We start from the raw sequence: 24,452 nt of genomic DNA on the forward strand, positions 1-24,452 counted from the left end.
CAGGTGTTCGTGGACCCTTCAGAGTCAGAGCTAGTCACCGATGACCTTTGACCTTCCAGAGTCGGGGCTAGTCACCGATGACCTTCCAGAGTCGGGGCTAGTCACCGATGACCTTCCAGAGTCGGGGCTAGTCACCGCTGACCTTCCAGAGTCGGGGCTAGTCACCGCTGACCCTCCAGAGTCAGGGCTAGTCACTGATGACCTTCCTGAGCCAGGACTAGGTACCATGGACTTTCCAGAGACAAGGCTAGTCACCATTGATCTTCAAGGACAGAGTCAAGTCACTGGTGATCTTCAAGGACTGAATCAAGTCACTGGTGATCTTCAAGGACTGAATCAAGTCATTGGTGATCTTCATGAACAAAGGCAAGTCACCATTGATCTTCATGAGCAAATACAAGTCACAAATTATCTTTATGTACAAATACAAGCCACCAATGATCTTCACGGACAAATGCAAGTCACCAAGAATCTTCGCGAGCAGAGTCAGGCCAGCACTGATCTTCTGGAGTCCAGTAAAAACACCAGGGGATTACCAAAGCTTCGTTGTTCCACTGATCCGGCCGCACGGAGGTCTGATCCACCCTGGAGGGCTTCCGCCTTGACCACACGGCTGTGGTGGTCTTCTGCTTCGCCCTGGGGGACTCCGGCATCGACCACAGGGTTGTGGTGGTCTTCTGCTCCGCCCTGGGAGGCTTCCGCCCGGAACACACGTTTGTGGTGGTCTTTTGCTCCGCCCTGGGGGACTCCGGCATCGACCACAGGGACGTGGTGGTCATCTGCTCTGCCCTGGGGGACTTCCGCTTTGACCACACGGTTGTGGTGGTCTTCTGCTCCTCCCTGGGGGACTCCAGTCTCCACCACACAGATGTGGTGGTCTTCTGCTCCGCCCTGGGGGGGCTTCATGTTGTTGTTTGTTTTTTGTTTTGTGTTTTCACTCCTGTCCCTGTTCCCCTCTGTTAGTCTGGCCCTCCGTCCCTCCCCCTGAACCTCCTCCGGTCCTCCTCCCTCCTGGCCTCCCTGTTTTGTGATTACATTCTGGTGCCTGTTCCCCATGTTTTTCTTTTCTGGCCCTCCGTCCCTCCCCCTGAGCCTCCACCTGTCCGCCTCCCTCATGGTCTCTGTTTTGTGTCTGTCGTGGAGCGTCTGGGAGCCGCTCCATAGAGGGGGGGTACTGTCACAGTGTCTGGGTTGTGTTCTCTGGGTTTCCACTAGATGTCCTCCTTTTCCATGGTGTCTGTCACCTTAACACTTCCTGTTCCCTTATTTGGTCACCTTCCTCCTTGTTTGTGTTAATTGATTGTTCCCCACCTGTCTCCAGTTCCCTCATCATACTTCTGTGTATTAATACCCGCTCTGTATCAGTCTGTGTCACGGAGTCCTTGTCTAATGTTCATGTTCATCCGTAGTCTTGCCCTTGCTGTGTGTTCTTGTCTGTTTTTGTTTATGTTTGGATTCTCTGGTTTTGACCCTGCCTGGACTGTTTATCCTTTGGATTTGCCCTTTAATAAAATCTCATTTCTGCATTTGGATCTCTCCTCGTTTCCTGTATCACCGTACGTGACAGATATAATGCTCCTGTTACATAGGGAGCACAACTTTGCATGTTTGATTAATAACTTTAACCCCTTTGCGTTCACGGATTATTCTTGATCCCAGATTGTTGTTTCACTTTCACAGCACATTAAATATCACACTCTGGACACTGTTGTAAAGCGAGTATTGTTAATAATCACAACTTTTCATTTTACATAACACATTTAATAATTTTATCTACTAAAAATGGTTACAAAACATAGATTAAACTTCACCGTTTACATTAAAACACATCAAGCATATTAAAGGCTTAAAACATATTATTTATGAATATAGTTGCCCTAATGGCAATACTCTAAATCAGTGGTTTTCAACCTGTGGTCCGCGGTGGTATTGCAGGTGGGCGCCAATTACTATTAAAATAAATAATATTGTTAATATATGTAAAAATGTCTAAGTCATAACATAACATCATTTCATATATATAATTAAATAACAAAAATAAATATTAAACTAAGAATAAACCACCAATTCATCTTAGATATTTTTTGCTGCATATGCTATAGAACAACCAATTCAAACATACATAAATGGCTGTTGTGTTTCCTCCTGACTGCTTGCTCCACTGACTGTCTACCCGCTGCTGAGCTCTGCCTGGATCTGGTTTTCACGTTTTGCTGAGCGGTGCCAGCCAGAGTTATTTTCTGTTCATTTCCAGTCCATTCTAGGGCTGCGCGATTTCTAAATCGATTAATGTTGATTAATGATTAACATGATTTTCCATGCCCCTGACCTCCCGTAGTATGCCATCCAATCCAATCAGAATTCATTGCACCTAGCGCGAGAACAGAACAGACTGGACATATGCCTAACTCCAGGTTCACACACTGTCTGCCTTTTTTCCGAGCCCATGTTAATGGATCAGAGCGTTCACACTTCACGTGGTAAAAGGCTAGAAATAAAAACTTGCGAAAATAATTAATATCTAACACATGAGAATAGAGAGAGTTGTGAGTGCATAGGATGCAGTTTAAGTGAGAAGAGACACGTTTTAAGTGCGCACACTCTCTCCGCGCACTCTCTTTTGTGACAGCAAAGGAAATCTGTGTGCGAACAGAGAGATTCGCGCTTGTGCATTATTTTAATGTGCTTTCGCGTTATATTTATGCGTTCTTGCTGCTGTATGCATACACATACTGTATACTTATGGCAAACACCTGAGGCACCGCTACAATTAATGAGCTTTATGAACAATGCATGGCATAAAATAAAAAAAAAAAGTTTTTTTTTTTTTTTTTTTTGCCATAAGTCTATATCTACATTTTGTTACATCTTTACTATAGTGATAATTTTACTTATATCTGTTCTAGAGACGTTACAACTGTTTGATAAACTCTAATTGGTTTTCTTATGGAAATATGTTCCAGATTAATCCTGGATGCATTTATGACTTTAAAAGCATATCGGTGTATGTCACAATTGCAAAACTGATCAAAACCTAGTTCATTCAATAAATACAATAAATACTTAGTTTTTAACCCAACAATAGTGGGTCAGTTAATTTTTTTTGAAGTGGGCCACGCAAAAATTTGTGTGTGATTGTGTGGGCCGCGAGCTGAAAAAAGTTGGGAACCACTGTTCTAAATGATTGTCTTTCAAAAATGATATATATCAGTTCAGGTGATAGATTTGGTTAGGAAGAATTCCAGGGGAAATTTATATACACAAAGACTATTTAATAAGAGGCTCCAAGCCTATAACCAAACCAGTAAGCTCTGATATTATTCTCAACATTTTAATTCAAAGCAAGTCAGAATAAAAACAAACATAAATAGTATGTACTTCCCATTTTTAAGTGAACATATAGAATAGCATAACTTATGAATCACTTGTCAAATATGTGAATAGACTATACTCTGATTAATCCAGAGGACTGTGATAAAAGTCATTCATAGTTATTATTTTATAAAGCAATCTTTCTCTTTTAAGCAGGTTCAGAAAAAATGGATTCAATAATAGTAAAGACTACTCAGAGCCTTACGACGGCTGAGGACATGAGAAATCAAACTAAACTTTTAATGCAGCCCTATGCCAACTGGGAAATGTATCTGACTCCAGCACCTCTATCTATAGCCATCATGGGAGCGCTACTTTTAATTTCTACCGCAAAAGAATTCTATATTGATAAAAATAACCCCAAAAATGGTTACAAATTCATTAAATACCCAGAATCCTTTCCGGCTTGTCTCATGCAAGTGTGTAACACTGGTTTGTGGGCATTTAACGAAGCCCATAAGAACATGGATCAGATTCGCCTCCATACTGCCCAAGTCCCAGATTACATGAAGACCGCTGTAAAGATTCTGTTCCAGGGTGATGATGAAGTTGTCAAGGCACATCTTCCTGATCAGTTGGACAATATCAGAGTCATTGCAGATGAATGTTTCAAGTTGTCCGATGCAACTGAGGAGTGTTTCATCAATGTCACCAAAATTATCCAGGAGTTGCTGGAGGTATGCTTGAATCGTGAAACATTTTATGTGGATGAGATAGAAACAATTAAGAGGAAGCTAGAGGAGACAAAACTGAGAGAGCAGTCAGCTAAAGAAGCCAAAAGAAGGACTGAGAAGGCAGTGAGTGCCAGGGAAAAGGAGGAATTAACTGAAATCCTGATCACTATGAGAAATTGTGAACAGAAAGAGATTGATTTCAAAACTACCATAGAAATGCTGGTCAAAGGAATGGATGCCATGGGAAGAGTGAAGAGTCAGTGGGAAATGATGATTCACTTCTTCCAGATGGTTTCTAACATTGTGAAAACCAGCCTGGGTAAAACTCTTACAAACTTTGTCTCAACATCTGAGAAAACACAAGCCCTCTCCTACAACGCAAAGCTCTTCTCAAAAGATCTCCTTTACGCTGAAGTTTTCCAAGCCTGTAATATTGCTAGTTTGGTCCATATGATCTCTGGAACATACACAGATGTCTCCAACAAGTACCTGATGGACCTCGTCAGTTCACTAGGTAAACTGATGGTCATGGATAAAAGTAAGCCAGAATTTGAGCATGAGCGACATCGGCTCCAGTTTGGCTGTGATGAGGTACAAAAGGGCATCTTAAGTCTTGTCCTGGAGAATAAAGAGGAGTTTGACAGGAAAATCACTGCAAGATTCGAAAAGATTTATCAAGAGTTGCTTGCCATTCTGCCTGCTGCTCCTCCAGAGCAAATCAAAAGTATTCAAGAGGTGGTTCAAGCTGGATTCACTGAAGAAGAAGCAGCATCGTACTATTGAGAGAATCTACCAATTGAATATCAAATAAATTAGTACAAGGTAATCCAGTCCAAGCTGAGATTTAAGTTTTGTTGTTGTTACACGTAATAGTCCATATAACCAAATAAAATGTATAAACATATTACATAAAAAATCAGATCCATTGATCAAACTGAACAAGAAACGTTATCTCATGAGGCTCTTATATATTTGCAAGCCTTAAATGCAGGATTTAAAAATCCTTAATGTCCATCCTGTCTTTGTCCTGAATATATATTTGAAGTATCAGCTCTGCGAAAATTTTTCATTTCTTCATTTAGCAGACAAATTTATCCAAAGTGACTTAAAATTAAAAATACAAGCTTACATCATAAAGAAGCAATATACATGAGAAGCACAATGTTTCCAACAGTTTAGAATAGAACTGGGAGGGATCAAGGGAAAGTGATTTTTCCCCCAGTAATATGCAGTTTCTGTATTGAACAGAGAAGAAATATTTAGTTTAAATATATATTCTTCTTTAAATGTTGTTTTGATATGGATATTGTTATTGCTATTTAACTGTTTCAATTTTATGTTGCTTGCTTTTAAGTTGATGCTATATATTCTTCAATACGAAAATGCTAAATTAGAAAGAACCTTAAACCACTCTTTAGATTCTGTCAGCATTAAGCATGAAGGACACCTGATACCCTAAAGAGGGGCACTTAACATTATCTCCAATATTGCTGTTTAGAGTTTGATTACAGAACTCAAAGTTTAGCTGATTTTACTTGTCCATTAACTGCTTTGTATTGTAACAAATAAAATAAAGGATTTTATTGTGATGATTGCCTCCCATGAAACTTTACTTTAAACTACAAACTGAGCCTCAAACAACAACAACAACCACAAGGGCAGGCGGAGCGTGCGGGGACTTGGTTTGTCTCGGAGCAGTTTATTTAAAAACAACATATTATAGCCTATGGCCCTACAGACTTTATATAAAACATCAATGTTATATCATAATATTGTTATAAGGTGAAAGAAAACCCAATAGCGAAATGACAGTCAATAAGCTCTTTAATAAACGGTAAATGAGGCAGCCACCAGTAGAGTGAATAAACAGAAATCTTCTTGAAAAATAATCTACGGAAATAGCCAAAACATCAGGCCAGTAATCAGTAACGGAAAAATCTTCTTGTATTCAAGCTTAGACAGAGTTCAACGAGGAAGCTTGGGCACAGGTGGTGGCTAACCTCTGGTCACACAGGAACATACACAGATGAAGCACCACGGGGTACTGCTGTAGCTCTATCAAGCGCAGCACTGATACAGAGCAGAACACAGGTTAGAGCAAAGCAAATAATACTAGCAGCTAGATGAAACCACGACAAGACAGGACGGGACAAAATAGAGAGGAAGTGCAACATGAGACTTCTTTATCAGTGGTTAATGACCAATCTGACAAAGAGACAGCAGGAATAGAGGGGAGACGTAGCAAACATAATCAGAGGGAAAGGGGACACGTGTGATTTACTTAAGAGTAAAGCAGGAGAATATAGGGAACAGCTGGGAAGAGGAGAGTGTGCTAAAAGGCCAGTGGCCAGAAGAGGGTGGAAAAGGATAGAAAGAGCCAGGCTCATGACAAATATGTCAGATAGAGACCTCAAATTAATTTAAAATCATAGCAACAAATTCTCAGTTGGTATGATGGCAATAATAAGTAGCAACTCCTCAAATCAAAACCAAATATGTGTAAATGATGCAAGATAGAACAATAAATGTTCTAATAGCTTCACTGTTTAATTTTTTTTTTTTTTTTTTAATCTGGTGTTTGTTTTCAGTTCGTCAGTTTTTTTCATGAAAATACACTTAATATTAGAAATGCATTCAAAGACACTTCAACGGCTACAGTGATATGATAGATATTTAATTATGTTGTCTGCAAATGTATTAAACCCATAGAATATCATGTAGTAATGTTATGGCAAATATGAACATTTCATTATAGTGTTATATTTGATCACCAAATCTTAAGTATAGGTTTAGGGAATAGTGCAACTTACCCATTTTTTGTTTGTTTAGATAAATTGTTCAGAAGGGTTTAAAGGTTAAATGTTATTTACAAAACATCCAAACACCTGATTCATTTCAAATAATAGATTAGATTAGATTCAACTTTATTGTCATTGCACATGTAAGGTACAAGGCAACGAAATGCAGCGTCTAAAAAGAAATGAAATAAGCAGAAAGTACAGAATATACAAGGTCTACAATATGTTACAAATGTTCAATAAATATACAAATAAGGGACTATTGTGGACATACTATACAGATGGATTATGTAAAAGTATGTACACTATAGGCAGAAACTATGAACATATGAGCATCATTTACACTAGTGCAATGGACAGTAAAGTGCATAGAAAATATTTCAGTGTGGAAATGGTTTATTCAGGGTTCTGAATGAACAGACAGTAGTGCAAGTAATAACAAGTTACTGTTTTTTGTTTAATGTGAATAAAGAAATAGTGATGAGGAGGGGTGAGGAGTCTGTGTGTGTGTTTGAGGGCAGAGTTCAGTAAGGACAAAGCTGTTCCTGGATCTGCTGGTCCTTGTCCGGAGGCTCCTGAAGTGACTCCCGGAGGGGACCCATACGAAAAGGTAACATTCACATATATGTGAAACACTGTTAAATATATTGCCATATATTGTGAAAATATATTTTAAAAATACATTAAAATTCAAGCTGACGAATTTCACTTCATGTTTCATATAAATGTGTGTACATACATGTGACAATATATTTCAGTCTCATGTCATACTTGACATGAGCCATAAAATTGTCACATATCTTTTCTCAATCAATAGTATGGTGTACGTATTAGGACATCCTAGACCTCAGTTATGCAACAAAAAACCATCGCACCTCAGACTAAAAGGCTTCAGGTCTCAGGAAGAACAACGTCAGGGGTCAAGTCTTGTACAATTAGGCATTGGGCAAAACGACCTCAGATAAAACGTTAAAATATAATTTTAAAAGATAATGTTGTAGATATATATATATATATATATATATATATGCTTTGGACAATAACTCAGAAGTGTGGTCTATCAATACCAGGTGGTATTTTGTAGAAATGTAGAAAGACTTCAGTATAATTTCACTTTGAACATAAGTTTTCACATTGTTACTTTCGACCCTGTCGGTTGGGACAAAAGTAACACAGCAATAAAAGCTAGATTTTTTTGTGTGTTACTCTTGTTTTTATTAAGTATACTTGAATATGCTCTTGTTAATGTAAGCTGCAAACATATTTTGTCCTATATATTTGCAAAAAATATTAAATAATATTAAATAATATTTTATTTTTTTATTGCTATAATATAGTTATTGCTTTTATCTATGAAAAAAGGCTCAAGCACTTTATACTGTTTTTTTTTTTTTCAGATACCAAATTACAGTCAAGATGTACCTAAACAATGCCAGCAAGAATGCAGGCTGTTATGAAAGGCATAGGAGGCCATTTTTTTGTTATGTGAATAAATACTAGCCAACTTTTGCAAAGCACATAGCATTCGGTTGTCATTAAAATAAAGAAAAATCATTATATCATATCATTGCTCTTTTTGTTGTTTTTGATTGCTTCCAAATGTCCTCATTTGTAAGTTGCTTTGGATAAAAGCATCTGCTAAATGAATAAATGTAAATGAAAAATAAGATGTACCTTTTTATCTGATTAATCAAAATAATCGTTAGCTGCAGCCCTACATATTAGTCCATTTTATTCAAAGACTATATAAGATGGTTTTCAAAACAATATTAATAGTAAACTGGTCTGCTTTTTCTGTGGTGATTTGCATGTGTTTACACCTAGCTCCTGACCGTGTCCTAAAACATGGCGGAATACAACGTGGCGTTATGTAGATTCCCAAGCTAAAGCAGCTACTGTACAGTATTTAACATTAAGAAATTGTGAGTTGATTAGAATTACAACTTTTCTACTGTACATAAGTATATATATATATATATATATATATATATATATATATATATATATGTATATGTATATATACACATACATACATATATACACATCCCGATTGATATTAGTCTGTGGAAAAACAGCAAAGGCCTGAATAAAAATGCTAATTCACTTGTTAACAGTAGGTGCGGAACATCAAAGCAATTTCCCTGGTAAAATCTGTACACAATTCCACATGCCTTTTTTTCACCCAATGCCTAATTGCACAAGACCTGACATCTGATGTTGTTTTTCCTGACACCTGAAGCCTTTTAGTCTGAGATATGATGCTTTTTTTGTTCTATTACTGAGGTCTAAGGATGTCCTAATATGTACAAGGTACATTTGAGCTACTTTATTGCTACATTTTTATTCTTTTCTACACCCTATACAATTTCTCGATTAGATTAGATTAGAATAAACTGAATGCATTGAAACATTGGATTACATTGTAATGTTTATTGTTGGTATGCTTTCATATTCTCATTCCATTTACATATTTGAGATATATTAATAAATTCAAACAATACATTATAAAGTTTCAGGAAAGGTATTTCATCTGATATTCTGATTAAGTTTACTACCCCAGCACTGGCCTAATGACAAAATGGCAAGGTTTGCTTAAGGATGAGAAAGAAACGATGCTTTTGCTTCTGAAAATAGTAACCAATGGCATAGCACATGCTTCCAGTCCCCAGGGGCCTCATTTATAAAACTGTGCCTAGGATCCTTACTAAAAAGCTACGTACACACAAAAGCCAAAAATAACGTACGCAAAAAAATATTCAGATTTATAAAACCATGCGTACGCATACCTGCACGCAATTTTCACTTTATAAATCACAGCCTAAAAAAATTACCGCCCTTTATCCGCCCACATTCAACCATATATAGACAATGCAAATTACCTCATTGGCCATGCATATTAAAAGGAGCAAGGAAATTTGTTTTTTAAAAACAAAATCATGGCAGCAATGGAGAGCAAGGGCATGAAGCGAAATGTCTCTGAGGCAGAAATAGAGGTTCTTGTGAGTGAGGTGGATGAAAGGAAGGCTATTTTGTTCGGTGGCCACAGCAGTGGAATTACCATTAAAAAAAATATTTAGAGTGGCAACACATCACTGCTGCGGTAAACGCAGTTGCTTCGGCAAACAGGATGGTTCCAGATGTAAAAAAGAAGTGGTCGGATCGTAAGGTGGGAGCAAAGAAACGGCTTGCCTCTCACCGACAGAGTGTGTGTGCGATAGGGCTGAAACGATTCCTCAAGTAACTCGAGTTACTCGATTACAAAAAATGATCGAGGCAAATTCCTCTGCCTCGAAGCCTCTTTTAATTTATTTTAAATCTCACGTCAGGTTCTTTCGCAATGATTTTTTAATGTGACACATTGCGTTTACGTCACCCACAAAGTGGAAGGAGACGCAAGCGCTGCATCCGAGATCGTATACTGCAAGGAGTCAGCAGTGTTTTGATTAGAGCGCGCGGGCAAATGTGAAGAGAATGTCGTGGCGTGTGTCCATTGCAAGATAGAGCTGGCATACAACAACTAGGGCCATATGATTTCCGCGATGCAGAAAACGCGGAGGGAATCGCGGAATCCAGTCATAAAAACGGAGTTTAACAGTTTAATGCGGAATGGCACGAAATTTGACAAATTGTGAATGAATTAATCAAAAATAGGTCATTGCACTTACATCAAATCAAATATGGACTAATATCTGTAAATATTAAGCCGGAACAGTCTATTTAAATATGAATCCTGCATGTTCTGTGTGTCTCTGTTAATGAATGGAGCAGAAGCGCGAGTTCCTTTATCACACACACTGAAGCGCGCGTGCTGTCTCACTAAATAAGGATGTGAACACATGAACAACATCTCCAGAACTGCACTGACAGAGTCACTTCATGAGCATTTGACCGTTGTCACATCACAATACAAAGAACTGTAAAGGTACGTCGACCCGTCAAAATAAAAGTCCGTTTTTTTTTAAGGTTTAATCACACAACATTTCTTCCATGTTTTATTTTTAATAGTAAATCCCCTTTGTTTACCAAAAAGTTAAGGTTGCTTAATTTTTAATAATTAAAAGATAAATTAAATTAATGTTTTATGTGTTTAATGTTTAATGTGCATCTCAGAAAATGCTTTATTTTAAACCCCAACTGAATGGCACTTAAATGAACTTAATTCATCTGTCAACTTTATTGTCATTGTTCACATTACGAGTACAGACAGAGAAACAATGGGTAATAATTAAATGTTTATTTTTGATGTATGCAATGCATTTTATGCATTTAAAAAGTAAAAAAAATATTCTAAAAAAGGAAACTTATTTGTTCATTTTAAGAGCCCCAGGAGTCTTATTTTCTCTCGCATAAATAATATTGCACTTTAATTAAGCAAAAACACATTTTATCCGATTACTCGATTAATCGATGGAATTTTTGGTAGAATACTCGATTACTAAAATATTCGATAGCTACAGCCCTAGTGTGCGACTGGTGGGGGCAAAGGCAGTGTTGCCAACTTCTTTCAATGGAAAGTAGCTAAACACTGCCTGAAAAGTCGCTAAATGCCACTAGATGACGTCATATGCTACTTATCATATTCATGACGTAAGTGCGTCATATTATCTTGCCCTTTCTGTGCTCATGTACTGCATTTTAATGCAGCCAAAATTCTCAATAAAACATTTTTTTATTATTATATTTTAATGTTTCTGTTGTCCGACAACAGAATTAATATTATAATGACTGAAACGCGGTCCATTAAGACTGCATAACCAGCTCCAGATGTTAATCTATGCACTAAAATCCTATTCACGATATTGTCTAATGAAATCACAAACACATAAGATTAAGACAATGGTTGTACAGTGATTTCGGCTATAATTGCATGTAAAATAGAGTTAGAAGCAACAGAATATCTTTTTTTAACTGAAAGTGCTGCTCCTCTCTGCTCGCTGAATAGAGCAGATGCAGAGAGAGAGAGGCGTGTGCGCGCCCTCGGAGAGAGAGAGAGAGAGAGAGCTCGTGCGGCAGTACCTGAGAGTCTCAGAGACTAAATAAGGTTTGTCAAAAAAAGTCGCTAGTCGCTTTTTTGGAAAAAAGTCACTATGAGGGTCTGGAAAGTTGCTAAATCAACACTGGGCAAAGGTGCCACCGATTTGACCCCAATGGAGACCCGAATTCTCGGGCAAACCAGTGTGTGTGGCATTGTGTCTGAGAGGGAGGGAGACACAGATGGTAAATAACTTTATTGCTTGTGTGCTCAATTAAACAAAATAAATTACACAATTGGTTTAGTCCTTATTCTTGTAGAGTCTGCGGGAGCCCAGTGTGACGAAATTCCCAGCGCAGAGTCTGCAGGGGCTATGGAGTTTCCCGAGGTCCCCAGCACAAGTGCGTCCCGACCGTATGGCACGGCTAGAAGTGGCCGGGTGCTGACTGAGGCTGTTCTGCAGACACAGAGAGACACTATTAATGCATTTACTGTAATTGCAGATGAGCTTAAGCAAATAAGGGTTGTGCTGGGTGAGATTGCATCTACATTAAAAGATCTTGTTATAGAATGAACCTTTGCACTGTTGTTCTTCACAAATGGCGCATTACTTCCTGACGGAGCCTTGCTCCCTGATGATGTCCTTCTTGTTGGGGAGGGGGGTGTGGGTCATGCTGGTGTTGTGGTAGGTCGGGAGGAACAGGGATACCATTCATCAGTGCAATGTTGTGTAAAATAGCGCACACCATGATGATCTGGCATACTTTTTTTGGTTGATATAAAAGTCTACCACCCGAAGCTTCAAGGCAACGCCATCTACACTTGCACGCGCACGAGCGTGGGTATCATTAAAGCGCACTTCTTCTGCGCTCTGAGGGTTTGAGAATGGGGTGAGTAGCCAGCGCCTGAGCGGGTAACCGCTGTCACCTGTAAAGTATAACAGATTATTTGTACAATAGGCTTTAACTGTTATGTAAAAACAATTATATGCATTTACTTACCCAGAAGCCAGCCATTGCAAATGGCACCTGCGTTAAGTCGATTCCCTACACTGCTGTGCGCTGGAATAAAAGAGTCATGTGTAGAACCAGGCCATCGTGCCACAACATTCCTTAGAGTCAAGTTGGAGTCAGGGATGGCTGTGAAATCCCAGACCTACGACAAATTAATAGGAATGTGAAAACCAATAAGGTTTTGCTTAAAAAAAAAGTACACTTAGTTACCTGTTGCCTATTTCCTGTTGATATGTCCCGGTTGCCAAAAATCCTAAAACTCAAAGTACTTGGGTTGGTACCGGGATGGCGCGGTTCCGTGTTGTTGAGTCGTGTGTTATTCTTTGTTGTAACCGGAACCTATGAGCAACTTGTAAATATTGTAAATATCGGAATATGTCAAAGTAAATTTTGGCATTTTGCAAAGGGTTAATTCCCTTTATCCACAGTCAGTTCCTCAACTCACCATCAGTGTCACCAAACTGCTTTGTCTTCAAAATATGCATACGCATGGGTCAGAGTTTGCGTGTAGGTGCGCATATTTTCACGTCAAGTTTTTCTTCATAAATCCCACCTTTTGCGCAGGAACTGGTGTACGCATGTTTTCAGCCCCGTTTTTGCATACGCAAGCTTTATAAATGAGGCCCCTGGTCCCTGGCTGAGGGCATGGGTTATAATGATGCGGTCCTAAAGGACTATTTTAATAGCAGGCTGGATGACCCGGTTCCTCAAAAAGAACTGGCTCAGCTGGACACATATGGGTTCTGGGAATTCCTGTGTTACTTACAGCATCGGCTTCCGTGGGATGCCCCAGCCACTCTTGTCTCTTCCGGTGGGTTGGCCGCCAGCCCAGCATCACTGCACAAGAAGTCTGCCAGCCCAGCGTCACAGCACAAGGTGGTCGTCAGTCCAGCGCCACTGCCCAAGATGGCCGCCAGCCCAGATTGTCTCTCCAGAGTTGAGTCAGGTTCTGGTTGACCCTCCAGAGTCGAGTCAGGTTCCCGTGGACCCTCCAGAGTCAAGTCAGGTTTCCGTTGACCTTCCAGAGATGAGTCAGGTGCCCGTTGACCTTCCAGAGTCGAGTCAGGTTCCAGTTGACCTTCCAGAGTCGAGTCAGGTTCCGGTTGACCCTCCAGAGTTGAGTCAGGTGCTCGTGGACCCTCCAGAGTCAAGTCAGGTGCTCGTGGACCCTCAAGAGTCAGGGTTAGTCACCGTCGACCTTCCAGAGTCAGGACTAGTCACCGTTGACCCTCCAGAGTCGAGTCAGGTTCCCGTGGACCCCCCAGAGTCAAGTCAGGTTCCCATTGACCTTCCAGAGTCGAGTCAGGTGCCCGTTAACCTTCCAGAGTGGAGTCAGGTGCCCGTTAACCTTCCAGAGTCGAGTCAGGTTCCGGTTGACCCTCCAGAGTCGAGTAAGGTGCTCGTGGACCCTCCAGAGGCAGGGTTAGTCACCGTCGACCTTCCAGAGTCAAGACTAGTCACCGTTGTCCTTCCAGAGTCAGGACTAGTCATCGTTGACCTTCCAGATTCAGGACTAATTACCGTTGACCCTCCAGAATCAGGGCTAGTCACCGTTGACCTTCCAGAGTCAAGTCAAGTCACTGGTGATCTTCAAGGACAGAGTCAGGTCACTGGTGATCTTCAAGGACATAATCAAGTCACTGGTGATCTTCAAGGACAGAGTCAAGTCACTAAGGATCTTCAAGGACAGAGTCAAGTCACCGGTGATCTTCAAGGACAGAGTGAAGTCATCAGGGTTCTTCATGGGAGAATTCAACTCACCAGTGATCTTCATGAACAAAGGCAATGCACCATTGATCTTCATGAACAAGTGCAAGTCACCAATGATCTTCATGAACAAAGGCAAGTCACCATTGATCTTCATGAACAAAGGCAAGTCACCATTGATCTTCATGAACAAATACAAGTCACCAATGATCTTCATGAACAAAAACAAGTCACCAATAATCTTCATGAGCAGAGTCAAGTCAGCATTGATCTTCTGGAATCCAGTATAAACACCATTGGATTACCAGAGTCTCGTCACTTCTCTGTGGAACTACCAGAGCCTCCCCATGTATCTGCTGAACTATCAGAGCCTCTCCACGTCTCTGAAGAAATACCAGAGCCTCCCCAGGTTTCTGCTGAACTACCAGAGCCATTCCACGTCTCTGCTAAACTACTAGAGTCTCTCCTCGATTTGGCTGATCTACCAGAGTCTCTCCTCGACTCTGCGGAACTTCCAGAGCCTGAGCACCCAACTGATCCTGTTGTGACCACGGAGGCTACCCTTAACTTGTTCATATTCTGTTTCAGACTTGCCCAACCAGACTTGCCCTCCTGTTTATTCGGCCGCACGGATGTGGTGGTCTTCTGCTCCGCCCTGGGGGGCGTCTGTTTCGACCACACGGATGTGGTGGTCTTCTGCTCCGCCCTGGTGGGCGTCACATTATGTCCTTCCTGGACTTGTGTGTTTGTGGTTGTTTTGTTTTTGTTCTTCTGTCTGATTTCCACCTATGGACCTGGCCCTCCGTCCCTCCCCCTGATCCTCCGCCGGTCCATCTCCCTTCTGGGTTTCTTGTCTGTGTCTTTCTTTCTGTTTCCTTCTAAGGACCTGGCCCTCCGTCCCTCCCCCTGATCCTCCGCCAGTCCACCTCCTTCCTGGACTCCTTGTTTTGTGTTGTACTTCTCTTGTCTGTTTTCCCCATTTTACCTGGCCCTCTGTCCCTCCCCCTGGTCCTCCGCCGCTCCACCTTCCTCCTGGTCTCTTTGTGTCTTACTGGTCTTCCCTTGGGTTCGGGTGGAGCATCTGGCAGCTGCTCCGTGGAGGAGGGGGTAATGTCTCTGTTTCCCTGGGTGTCCACTAGTGGGCTCACTTACCCTTAGGCACTTCACCGTAGGCACTAGAATTCCACTAGTCTTGTCCTTTCATCACAGTAATTGCACTCCTGCTAATTGCACCAGGTGCCTTCACTTAATTGTCATTAGCCTCCCTATATATACCATTCTTTTCCTGTTGTCTGGATGGAGTCCTTACCCTTCGTGATCCCAGTCTTCTTGTCCTCTGAGATTCCTCGTCTTCCTGTTCCGTTCCTGTCCCTTTCCTGTTTGTTTTATTTTGGACTGTTCTCTGGTTTTTACCCTGGCTTGTTTGACTTCGATTTGGATTATCCCATTAAAATCATACCTGCAATTGGATCTCTCTCTCTCTGTGTCTTACTGGGGCGCAATCATCACAGTTTTTATGCCATTATCATTATATTTTTATTTTTATTATATTATATTTTTATGCCATTATCATTAGATTTGTGAAAACAACTTTGGTTCCCGAGTTAAGCTGTTCTGAGCTCAGACAAGTTTGTTTGCGTCGCCCAATGCTTTATTATTGGTTATTATAAAACGCAAACGTAGCGTGATTTTGGTGTGCTTTTTCGTTTTTTCTTATGCCACAGAAATCCCAGCGCTTCTGAGTTAAAAAACGTGCACTGGCAGAAATAATGGTCACTAAATGCCACAGTCTGCAGTAGTCGTCGACCAATATGTGTTTTTGCACAGCTGGTGCCATTATTTGGAAAAATGCCAAATATCAGCCGATATATCGGCCTTGGCGATAAATCGGTCAACAACTAGTCTGGAACCCTGGTTGTCAGTGATATCAATAAGACTTGGTCATTGTAGCTTTGCATGCTTATATTCTGTACCAGAAAAGGCAGAACCAGACATCAGGCATAAAGCAGCACTTTTTAAACAGTCATTATTTTAATGCAGTGCTTCATATTTAAACAGTGTTGTTATAATCAACAATCTGTGTTAGTGTTGTCACGATACTGGAATTTCTAACAAGGAAAATACAACAAACAGGAAACTACAGCAAAGAATATTGTTTAGCGAATACATGTTGCACATCAATTCTGCATGTATGTATGACTCTCTCTCTCTCTCTCTCCCTCTCTCACTTTGCGCGTGTGAGAAAAAGTTACAGCGAGTCTTGTGCCTCACAGCTCACGGTACATCAAACACAGGTGCATTGCGCATCCATTGAGAACTACTTTGTTCTTTATCATCCAAAGCTGGTCGCGAGTTGCCGCACTCACCATCTTTCTATTCACTTTTGCTGTTTAACCAGCACGAATAAGACGAGACAGGCACTGCGGTCACGTGTGGTGTTTGTCAACGCACCTTTGGAGACAAGTGAACGTGACAGCTCGGCTAGTGTCGGTGTATCGATACTTACAGAAATTAGTATTGGTACCATTCAGATATTTTAGTATCGATATTTATTTAAATATCGATATTTTTGACAACAATAATCTGTGTCACAGTACTTTTTAGATTCTGCCAGTTTCACAGGAAATAATAGTATTTTTTTCCTTTAGCTCAAGCAAATATTTGACATCAGTATTCTTGTGCATTCATTGTCTCTTTTACAGATGAGCACAGATGCCGTTGCAGAGATTTCAGTACCTCTGCCAGAAGCAAGTTCAGAACAGGTATTGTGTCATTTTGGTTGAGTTTGCTTACTTTATATGTGACCAAACCAGTCTTAAGTGTCAGTTTTTTTAAACTGAGTTCTATACATCATCTGAAAGCTGAATGTAGAGACTTGAGTAGAGTTACATGCTGTTAAACAGACAACAAACTGCATTGAAAGCACAAAACAGTTTGCCAGGGCAATGTAATAAACCATAGTGTAGGACAGATGCACTTTATTATGTTAGTGAATGATGCTTTATATAAAAAGTCTTTAAAGTCCCGAAAGTGCTTGAATCCATTGTCCAAACAATCAGAACTCATTTTGTTTAGTTTTAAAGGGGTCGTGAACTGCCTCTGTTTTTTATTTTTTTTTGTACTGTTCTCTGACGTTCACTTATAATGTTATCAAGATTTATGTAAAAAAACATAATTAATAAGTAATAAGCTATTTTCTGTCCTTTTTTTTAACCTTCCTCAGAACGCTCAGAATTAAATGCTCACTGCTGTGATTGGCTAAAAGTTGCATATGTTTGACAGGGTCATTCCTCACAAATGGATGCTGCTCGGATTTAGGTCAAAAAGGCATAAATAACTTCATACATATCAAACAATCTTTATTAACAGACAAAGCTATAGTGAGCATGTTTGAGCATATTTATATGAACTGTACCTTGTTTGTAAACGAATCCGCAGTATAATGAAATAAACAAAGGACCGAGTTCTTACTGATGCAGTCTGAATCTTCATTAAAAATAAAATTAATCAAATAAAGTTTCGGTTTCTACGTAGCTCTGTTGCCACGTTTCCACCTAAATTACTCAGAACAATTGTACCAGGAACTTTTTTCTTCAGGAACTATTTCCCCCCGAAACCTATTGCTATATTGTTCGATGTTGCAACAACACTTATCCACAGTATTACATCACAAGCTGTCGCTTTGGCAGACTGCCTTCAGTACAAGTGTTTTTAGGCTAACAACAAAGTCTTGAGTTCTGAAACTTACAGAATGATTTTATGATACAATGAGCTCTTATAAATCAAAAAAGGGAATTGATTTCTCAGTTCATGATCGCTTTAATGTAAATAAGCACATAATAATTTTTTTTAATTCATGTTTTGATTTTACATCTACAAAATTGAGTTGATATGAAATTTTGACTGATAAACTTTCACAGAGGACAGTCAAGTTTCAATGCTTTAAAAATATGTTTGTTTAAAATTCAGTTGTTGAAGGTAAATTAACCATTTTTAACCTACTCTTCTTCCCTGCCACTAAACTGTGTCACAAACATGACTTAGTTCATACAACTGTGTCATGCCTGGACAAGTGCAGAGTTTGCAGAGGACCGGGGATGTCATCTTTCAAGTGGATTGGTGTCAGATGTAAAGGTCAGTAAGAGCTCTTTTTTGAAGCTGTGCTTGTAAGACTCAATTTGATAACTTAATTTGGCAAAATGTACATATATAGCTGGTGCAGTTGGTGCAGTTATGTTTATTGATATTAACTGTCTCTTGTCTTGCAGTTTGTTCTGGTTTGTGGCATAAATACAGTCAGAAGCAGGAGTTGCCTCAGGTGTGTCAGATTTACAGAATTTATCTTAAATTTGTTTATATATTTTTTAGGAAAAACATGATTTCAGCTCTGAGGATGAAAATGAATCAGATGAAAACATGCAAGAAGATAAAGATCACGTCCCAGACAGTGACTCTGAATCGGATTCAGATGCGAGTTCTTTGATTGTTTCCAGCTTGTCCCAGTGTCCTCTCTCAGTAAATACTAAAGAATTTCATACTAGAACAGAAACAATTGCAAGAAGCAACAAGTGAAGTAACGGAAGACAAAACAGCAGGTGATAAAGGAAAAAACTTATCTTATTTATGCAAAAAAACCTCAGTCAAAACTTGCTAGACATCTAGAGAAGCACAAGACAGAACCAGAAGTAATGGAAGCTCTTACTTACCCAGAAGGTTCAGTGAAAAGATGACGACTTCTGGAGAAGTAACGGAATCGAGGTAACTTCCAGCACAATGTTGAAGTTCTGAAAAGTGGAAAACAGGTCAAATCGAAGTAAAACGAACTTCCAAGCAGTCAAAATTTATTCACTGTGTATATTGCAAAGGAATGTTTTCCCACAAGGAATTATGGCGACACACTCGCGGATGCAACTTTATACCAGAAAGGAGTTCTGGTGAGTCTAGTAGGGCCAAAGGCCTAAGCTTGGCCACAGCTGCAGAGTCTATCTTCTCTGAAAGCATCTGTCAAGGGGTTTGAAAGCTTTTGGACCCAATGAGACAGGATTATGTGGCAATGGTTGTCCGTAATGATTTTGGCATTTTACAGCTGGCACAAACCCTGTACAACAAGCATGGACATGACACTAAAAAGTTTGAGTATATTCGGCAGAAGTTACGTGAACTAGCACGTGTCTTGCTGATTTTGCGTGCCGACTCCATATACACAATTGAAGAGGTAGTCAAGCCTGTAACTTTTCACAAAGTTGTGAAAGCTGTGAAAAAAGTGTCTGGTTTTTCAGGAAGAAAACCAATCTTCCGCAGCACCAAGTCTTGCTCTAAAAATAGGGCATTCTTTGCAGAAAATAGCTGATATAATTTATTGCAGGGCTTTAATGACGGATAATTAAGGCTTGATGAAATCAACTAAAGCATTCAAGTCCCTGTACACCTCAAAGTGGTGTGAGCTTCTGTCACACTGCCCTAAACACCCTTAGCGAGAAGAAATTTAACAAACCATCAACCTTACCATTCATGCAAGACGTACAGCTTCTTCACAATCACCTGGAACAGACTGCAAAGGTTGCCTTCGACAGACTGAAGGAAACAGCATCTCCCCAAAGTTACGCTGACCTTGCAAAACCCATTCTTGCTCAGGCAATAGTTTTTAATCGACGGTGTGCTGGGGAAGAACTTCACTGAAAGAGACACAAGCCCACTTCATGATGATGAGTCCTTGGGATTGAGCAAGTTTGAAAAGAAGCTCTGCTTCAGCCGAGTGTAAATCAGAGGCAAGCGTTGACTGAAAGTTGCAGTTCTCCACACACCAGACATGGTGGAATCCTTGAATCTTCTAGTCAACAATAGAATGGAATGTGGTGTACATGATACCAATATCTTTCTCTTCGCTAGAGCAAAATGTTCCAGTTACTACAGGGGTCAAGATTGCTTGAGACTATGCAAAAATGTTGGGAGCCAAAAAAAGCAAAAGTAGGATCCTACTTTCGAAATGCACACAAACTACCAAACACTTCATACACGTATCAAATAGAGCCATTCTTCCATTACACTAAAAAAAAGATGTCAACTGTTATGTTTGTTAGTCGAGGTAGATCCTTTTTTTACTAAATAATTCAACTAAAATGATCCCCATATGAGGTTCAAACAATGGTTCTTACCTCTGGAATGCCGTCGAACGACCAAAGGACCTGGCTTCTTCCCCGACGCCACACCCGCTCAGCTGGGACAAACCTCTTAAGGGTGAATAGTGAATGTCCAGTTATAAAATTATGTTATCTATATGTTTATATGAATTACTCAGAGACTCTTAATTTAATAAAATGTAAACGCATTACCATCTGGGATGGCTTTGCTTTATTAATAGACAATAACTCATGAGCAAAACAAACATATGAAAATAACATTGAAAAAGTCTTCACCACGGGGTACGGCCCCGATCTCAACACTTAAGGACCTTTTATAGCCTCTGTACGTAATTCACACATCAATCCCCTCCTTCCCATTACTCTCCATTTAACCATCATACATATTATCACCCATACACTTATAACACATGATCTTAAAAACATACTATCAAAAGTTAAAATTGGAGAAGTCTGTAGGGGTTGGTTTACCATACATCATTGAAATATGATCATTTATAGCTTTCTTCGCAAGCATAGCTATTTGGCCTGACCTGAGTTAACCACAGTGTAGTTGGGTAGATATTTTCCACTTTTCACCCATGATGCAAAATGAATCACCTTCCTCTTTCCATCTTCTGCATAGCATAGCATACAACAGTGACCTAAACACATTAACTACAGGTATCATTATATAGTGTTTTAATTTGTAAAATTAAATTACAAAACAAGAATGACATGACAGAATGACTAAATATAGCAGCGGGAGTGGGCAGGACCAGGAATACACTTTGATCCCCAACTTTATACACAAATATAGCCTACCTTTTATAAAAATAAACTATAAACTAGGGGTGTGCGATATGACGATTTTTGATCGTGGACAATACAATTGTCCCCGTCATATATTGAACAACACCACGTCATTACCATCAGTGTTAACTCAGTGGTGGAGTTACTCTCTCATTCACATGTGCTTTTAAATGTTTAATTCGCGCGCTGCTCTGACCTGTGCTTTTTCTGAGCGCTGCATACACCCGACCAGAGTATATGAGTCAGAGCATGTGAGCGGAGTGGAGCGGTGAGAATCTCCGCTCATCGCTCACGGAACTGTTCACCCCTCCGCTCCCCCGCTCAAAGCTACATCAGGCCGCTCCGCTCATTATCGCTCAGCGCTCAACGCAGTTTGCTTCGCGCTCCACTCAAATTGCCCCCCACAAAAAAATCTATATATGACTTTTAGCTTAGACCACACCCTTATCTCCTAAAGAACTAATGAGCAACAACAACATTTTTCAAATAGAAATGTTTTATTTCAAATTACAAATGACAAATTAGTCACAAAAATTCCTGTAAAATTAAACAAATAAATGGGCCTAATAATATAAATACAAATTATATAAACAAAAATATACATAAACATTTTAAAAATAAATTAACTATTAGGCAACATTCTTATAACTGAACTTTTGGGCAGCGTGCAGGATTAAATTTTAAATTGTCTTATATCAATTGTAGGTCTACCAAAAAAAAAAAAAAAAAAACTGCTGTAAAATTAAACAAATAAATGGGCCTAATAATATAACTAAAATTATACAAACAAAAATATACATAAACGTTTTAAAAGTAAATTAACTATTAGGCTACATTCTTATAACTGAACTTTTGGGCAGCGTGCAGGATTAAATTTTTAATTGTCTTATATCAATTGTAGGTCTACCCAAAAAAAAAAAAAAAACTGCTGTAAAATTAAACGAATAAATGGGCCTAAAAATATAAATAAAAATTATATAAACAAAAATATAAATACACGTTTTAAAAGTAAATTAACTATTAGGCCAACATTCTTATAACTGAACTTTTGGCAGAATTAAAATTTAAATTGGCTTATATCAATTATACCCAAAGTGGGACACCCGAGACCGACACACCACCCGCCGCTGAACTGAATCCCGAGCCTGAACCAAAAAGAGCTCGTCTCTTCGGGTCATACTTCAATGAGCAGCAACGCATTACCGGAGACGCCAAAGGGAAAGTTGAAAATTACCTCTCATCCCTGAGACAGAACCCGGACGCAGATGTCATTCGATTTTGGAAAGAAAACTCGACATCTTTTCCCCGCCTGTCTAAAGTAGCTCGCATTGTGTTCAGCATCCCAAGTGGGTCTGCGAGCGCAGAGAGGGTTTTCTCTGCTGCTGGCTTGCTCTCAAGAAACCACCGCATGAGTCTGAAGCCTCAGACATTGTCCAAACTTGTGTTCTTGAAGGTGAACTCAAAAGAACTGTAGATAAGGAAAGCAATTCTTTTTTTTTTTTCTTCTTTTTTTCTTTTAGTTTGACAACAAAGCCAATTTAAATTTGAAATCCACGTGCACTCATGCGCAAAAGTTCAGTTAAGAATTTTGGCCTAATAGTTAATTTTAAAACGTTGATGTAGGCCTATAGCCTGTATATTTTTATTTATATATTTAGGCCCATTAATTAGTTTTTTCTTTGTATAATTGATATAAGCCAATTTAAAACTTAATCCCGCATGCTGCGCAAAAGTTCAGTTATAGGAATGTTGCCTAATAGTTAATTCACTTTTAATACGTTTATGTATATTTTTGTTTATATAATTTTTATTTACATTATTAGGCCCATTATTCGTTTAATTTTACAGCAGTTTTTTTTTTTTCTTTTTTTGGTACAAATGTCCGCTGACAGAACGAGCCCATCACCATTCTGCAGTAGGTCTCGCAGTTTGGCTTCCATCTCTTCCAGCGCATGTGGCATGAGCGTGTCCCGTACGGTGTTGTAGCATGGGGGTGCGTAGCCCGGTTGAGCTGCGCTAGCGCAGTGTTTCATCCCTTCGCGTTCTCCTATACTCAGCGGTTCATAGTCCATGTAAATCATTTTAATAAAATGCTACATCCAGCTCTCTTTTTCTCTCCCTTGTTATGGTTCGGGCTTTGCGTGCAGTGAAGAAACTTTTGAATTCCTTAACCGTTGTCTCTTGTTGCTGCTGCTCCTCCTCTCGCTCTATCAAATACAAATTCACAGACGACACAAATTAAATAAAACGAACCATTATGCCTACTTGAATGACAAAACAATTTTTTTTGAATATTACGCTTTATTTAATTTACACTTTGTTACAAGTTACCATATTCAATTTGCTAACCTTTGGCTTCCTTCGCAGTGTGTTCACGCAGCACACTTTCATTCTTTCGGGAATTGTGCCTTTTTAGATTCCAAAAGGAACCTTTACTTACTGAAACAATGTCTCCACATTCGTTTTCTTGTACCACATTGTCACTGTTAGTTCGTTTTTTAATAGTACACCTGTATGATTTCTCGTTTTCTTTTTTGAAGTAGGTACTTTTTGAACTCCATTATTGAGCCGAGTTTTGAATGAAAATAGTCTGTTGATGACAGTAAAAGACAGATGGATTGTGGGTCAGGCTTGACTGAGCATGCTTCAGACTCGTGGTGAGCAGAGCGAAATTGGAGCGGGAAATATAGCGACGCTCCATCCTTTTAAAAATGCAAAGACAGATGGATTGTGGGTCAGGCTTGCCTGAGCATGCTTCAGACTCGTGGTGAGCAGAGCGAAATTGGAGCGGGAAATAGAGCGACGCTCCATCCTTTTAAAAATGCCACTCTGCGCTCAGTCTAAGACCCGCCCGCTCACGCTCTCCGCTCGCTCCCGCTCCACTCCGCTCACATGCTCTGATATGAGTGGAGCGGAGTATCTGACTGGAGCGAGGAGCGGATCTTTTAAAAGTCTGAGTGTCGTGGTTCTCACTCGCTCCAAGC

The 24,452-nt window shown here is 39.7% G+C and overlaps 1 protein-coding gene across 1 annotated transcript; it reads left to right on the top strand.

Annotated features, from left to right (window-relative positions):
- The first annotated feature begins 3,533 nt into the window (after positions 1 to 3,533).
- On the top strand, positions 3,534 to 5,259 carry LOC127951951 (uncharacterized). Its single transcript, XM_052550116.1, has one exon. The coding sequence runs from the start codon at positions 3,540 to 3,542 to the stop codon at positions 4,827 to 4,829; it is 1,290 nt and encodes a 429-aa protein (XP_052406076.1). The 5' UTR covers positions 3,534 to 3,539; the 3' UTR covers positions 4,830 to 5,259.
- Positions 5,260 to 24,452: the final 19,193 nt, after the last annotated feature.

Source organism: Carassius gibelio, chromosome B3 (genome assembly GCF_023724105.1).
Source record: "Carassius gibelio isolate Cgi1373 ecotype wild population from Czech Republic chromosome B3, carGib1.2-hapl.c, whole genome shotgun sequence".
Lineage (NCBI taxonomy): Eukaryota > Metazoa > Chordata > Actinopteri > Cypriniformes > Cyprinidae > Carassius > Carassius gibelio.

What these genes read in the sequence shown, in the direction of transcription:
- LOC127951951 (XM_052550116.1), top strand. Translation starts at nt 3,540, where the DNA reads ATGGATTCAATAATAGTAAAGACTACTCAGAGCCTTACGACGGCTGAG.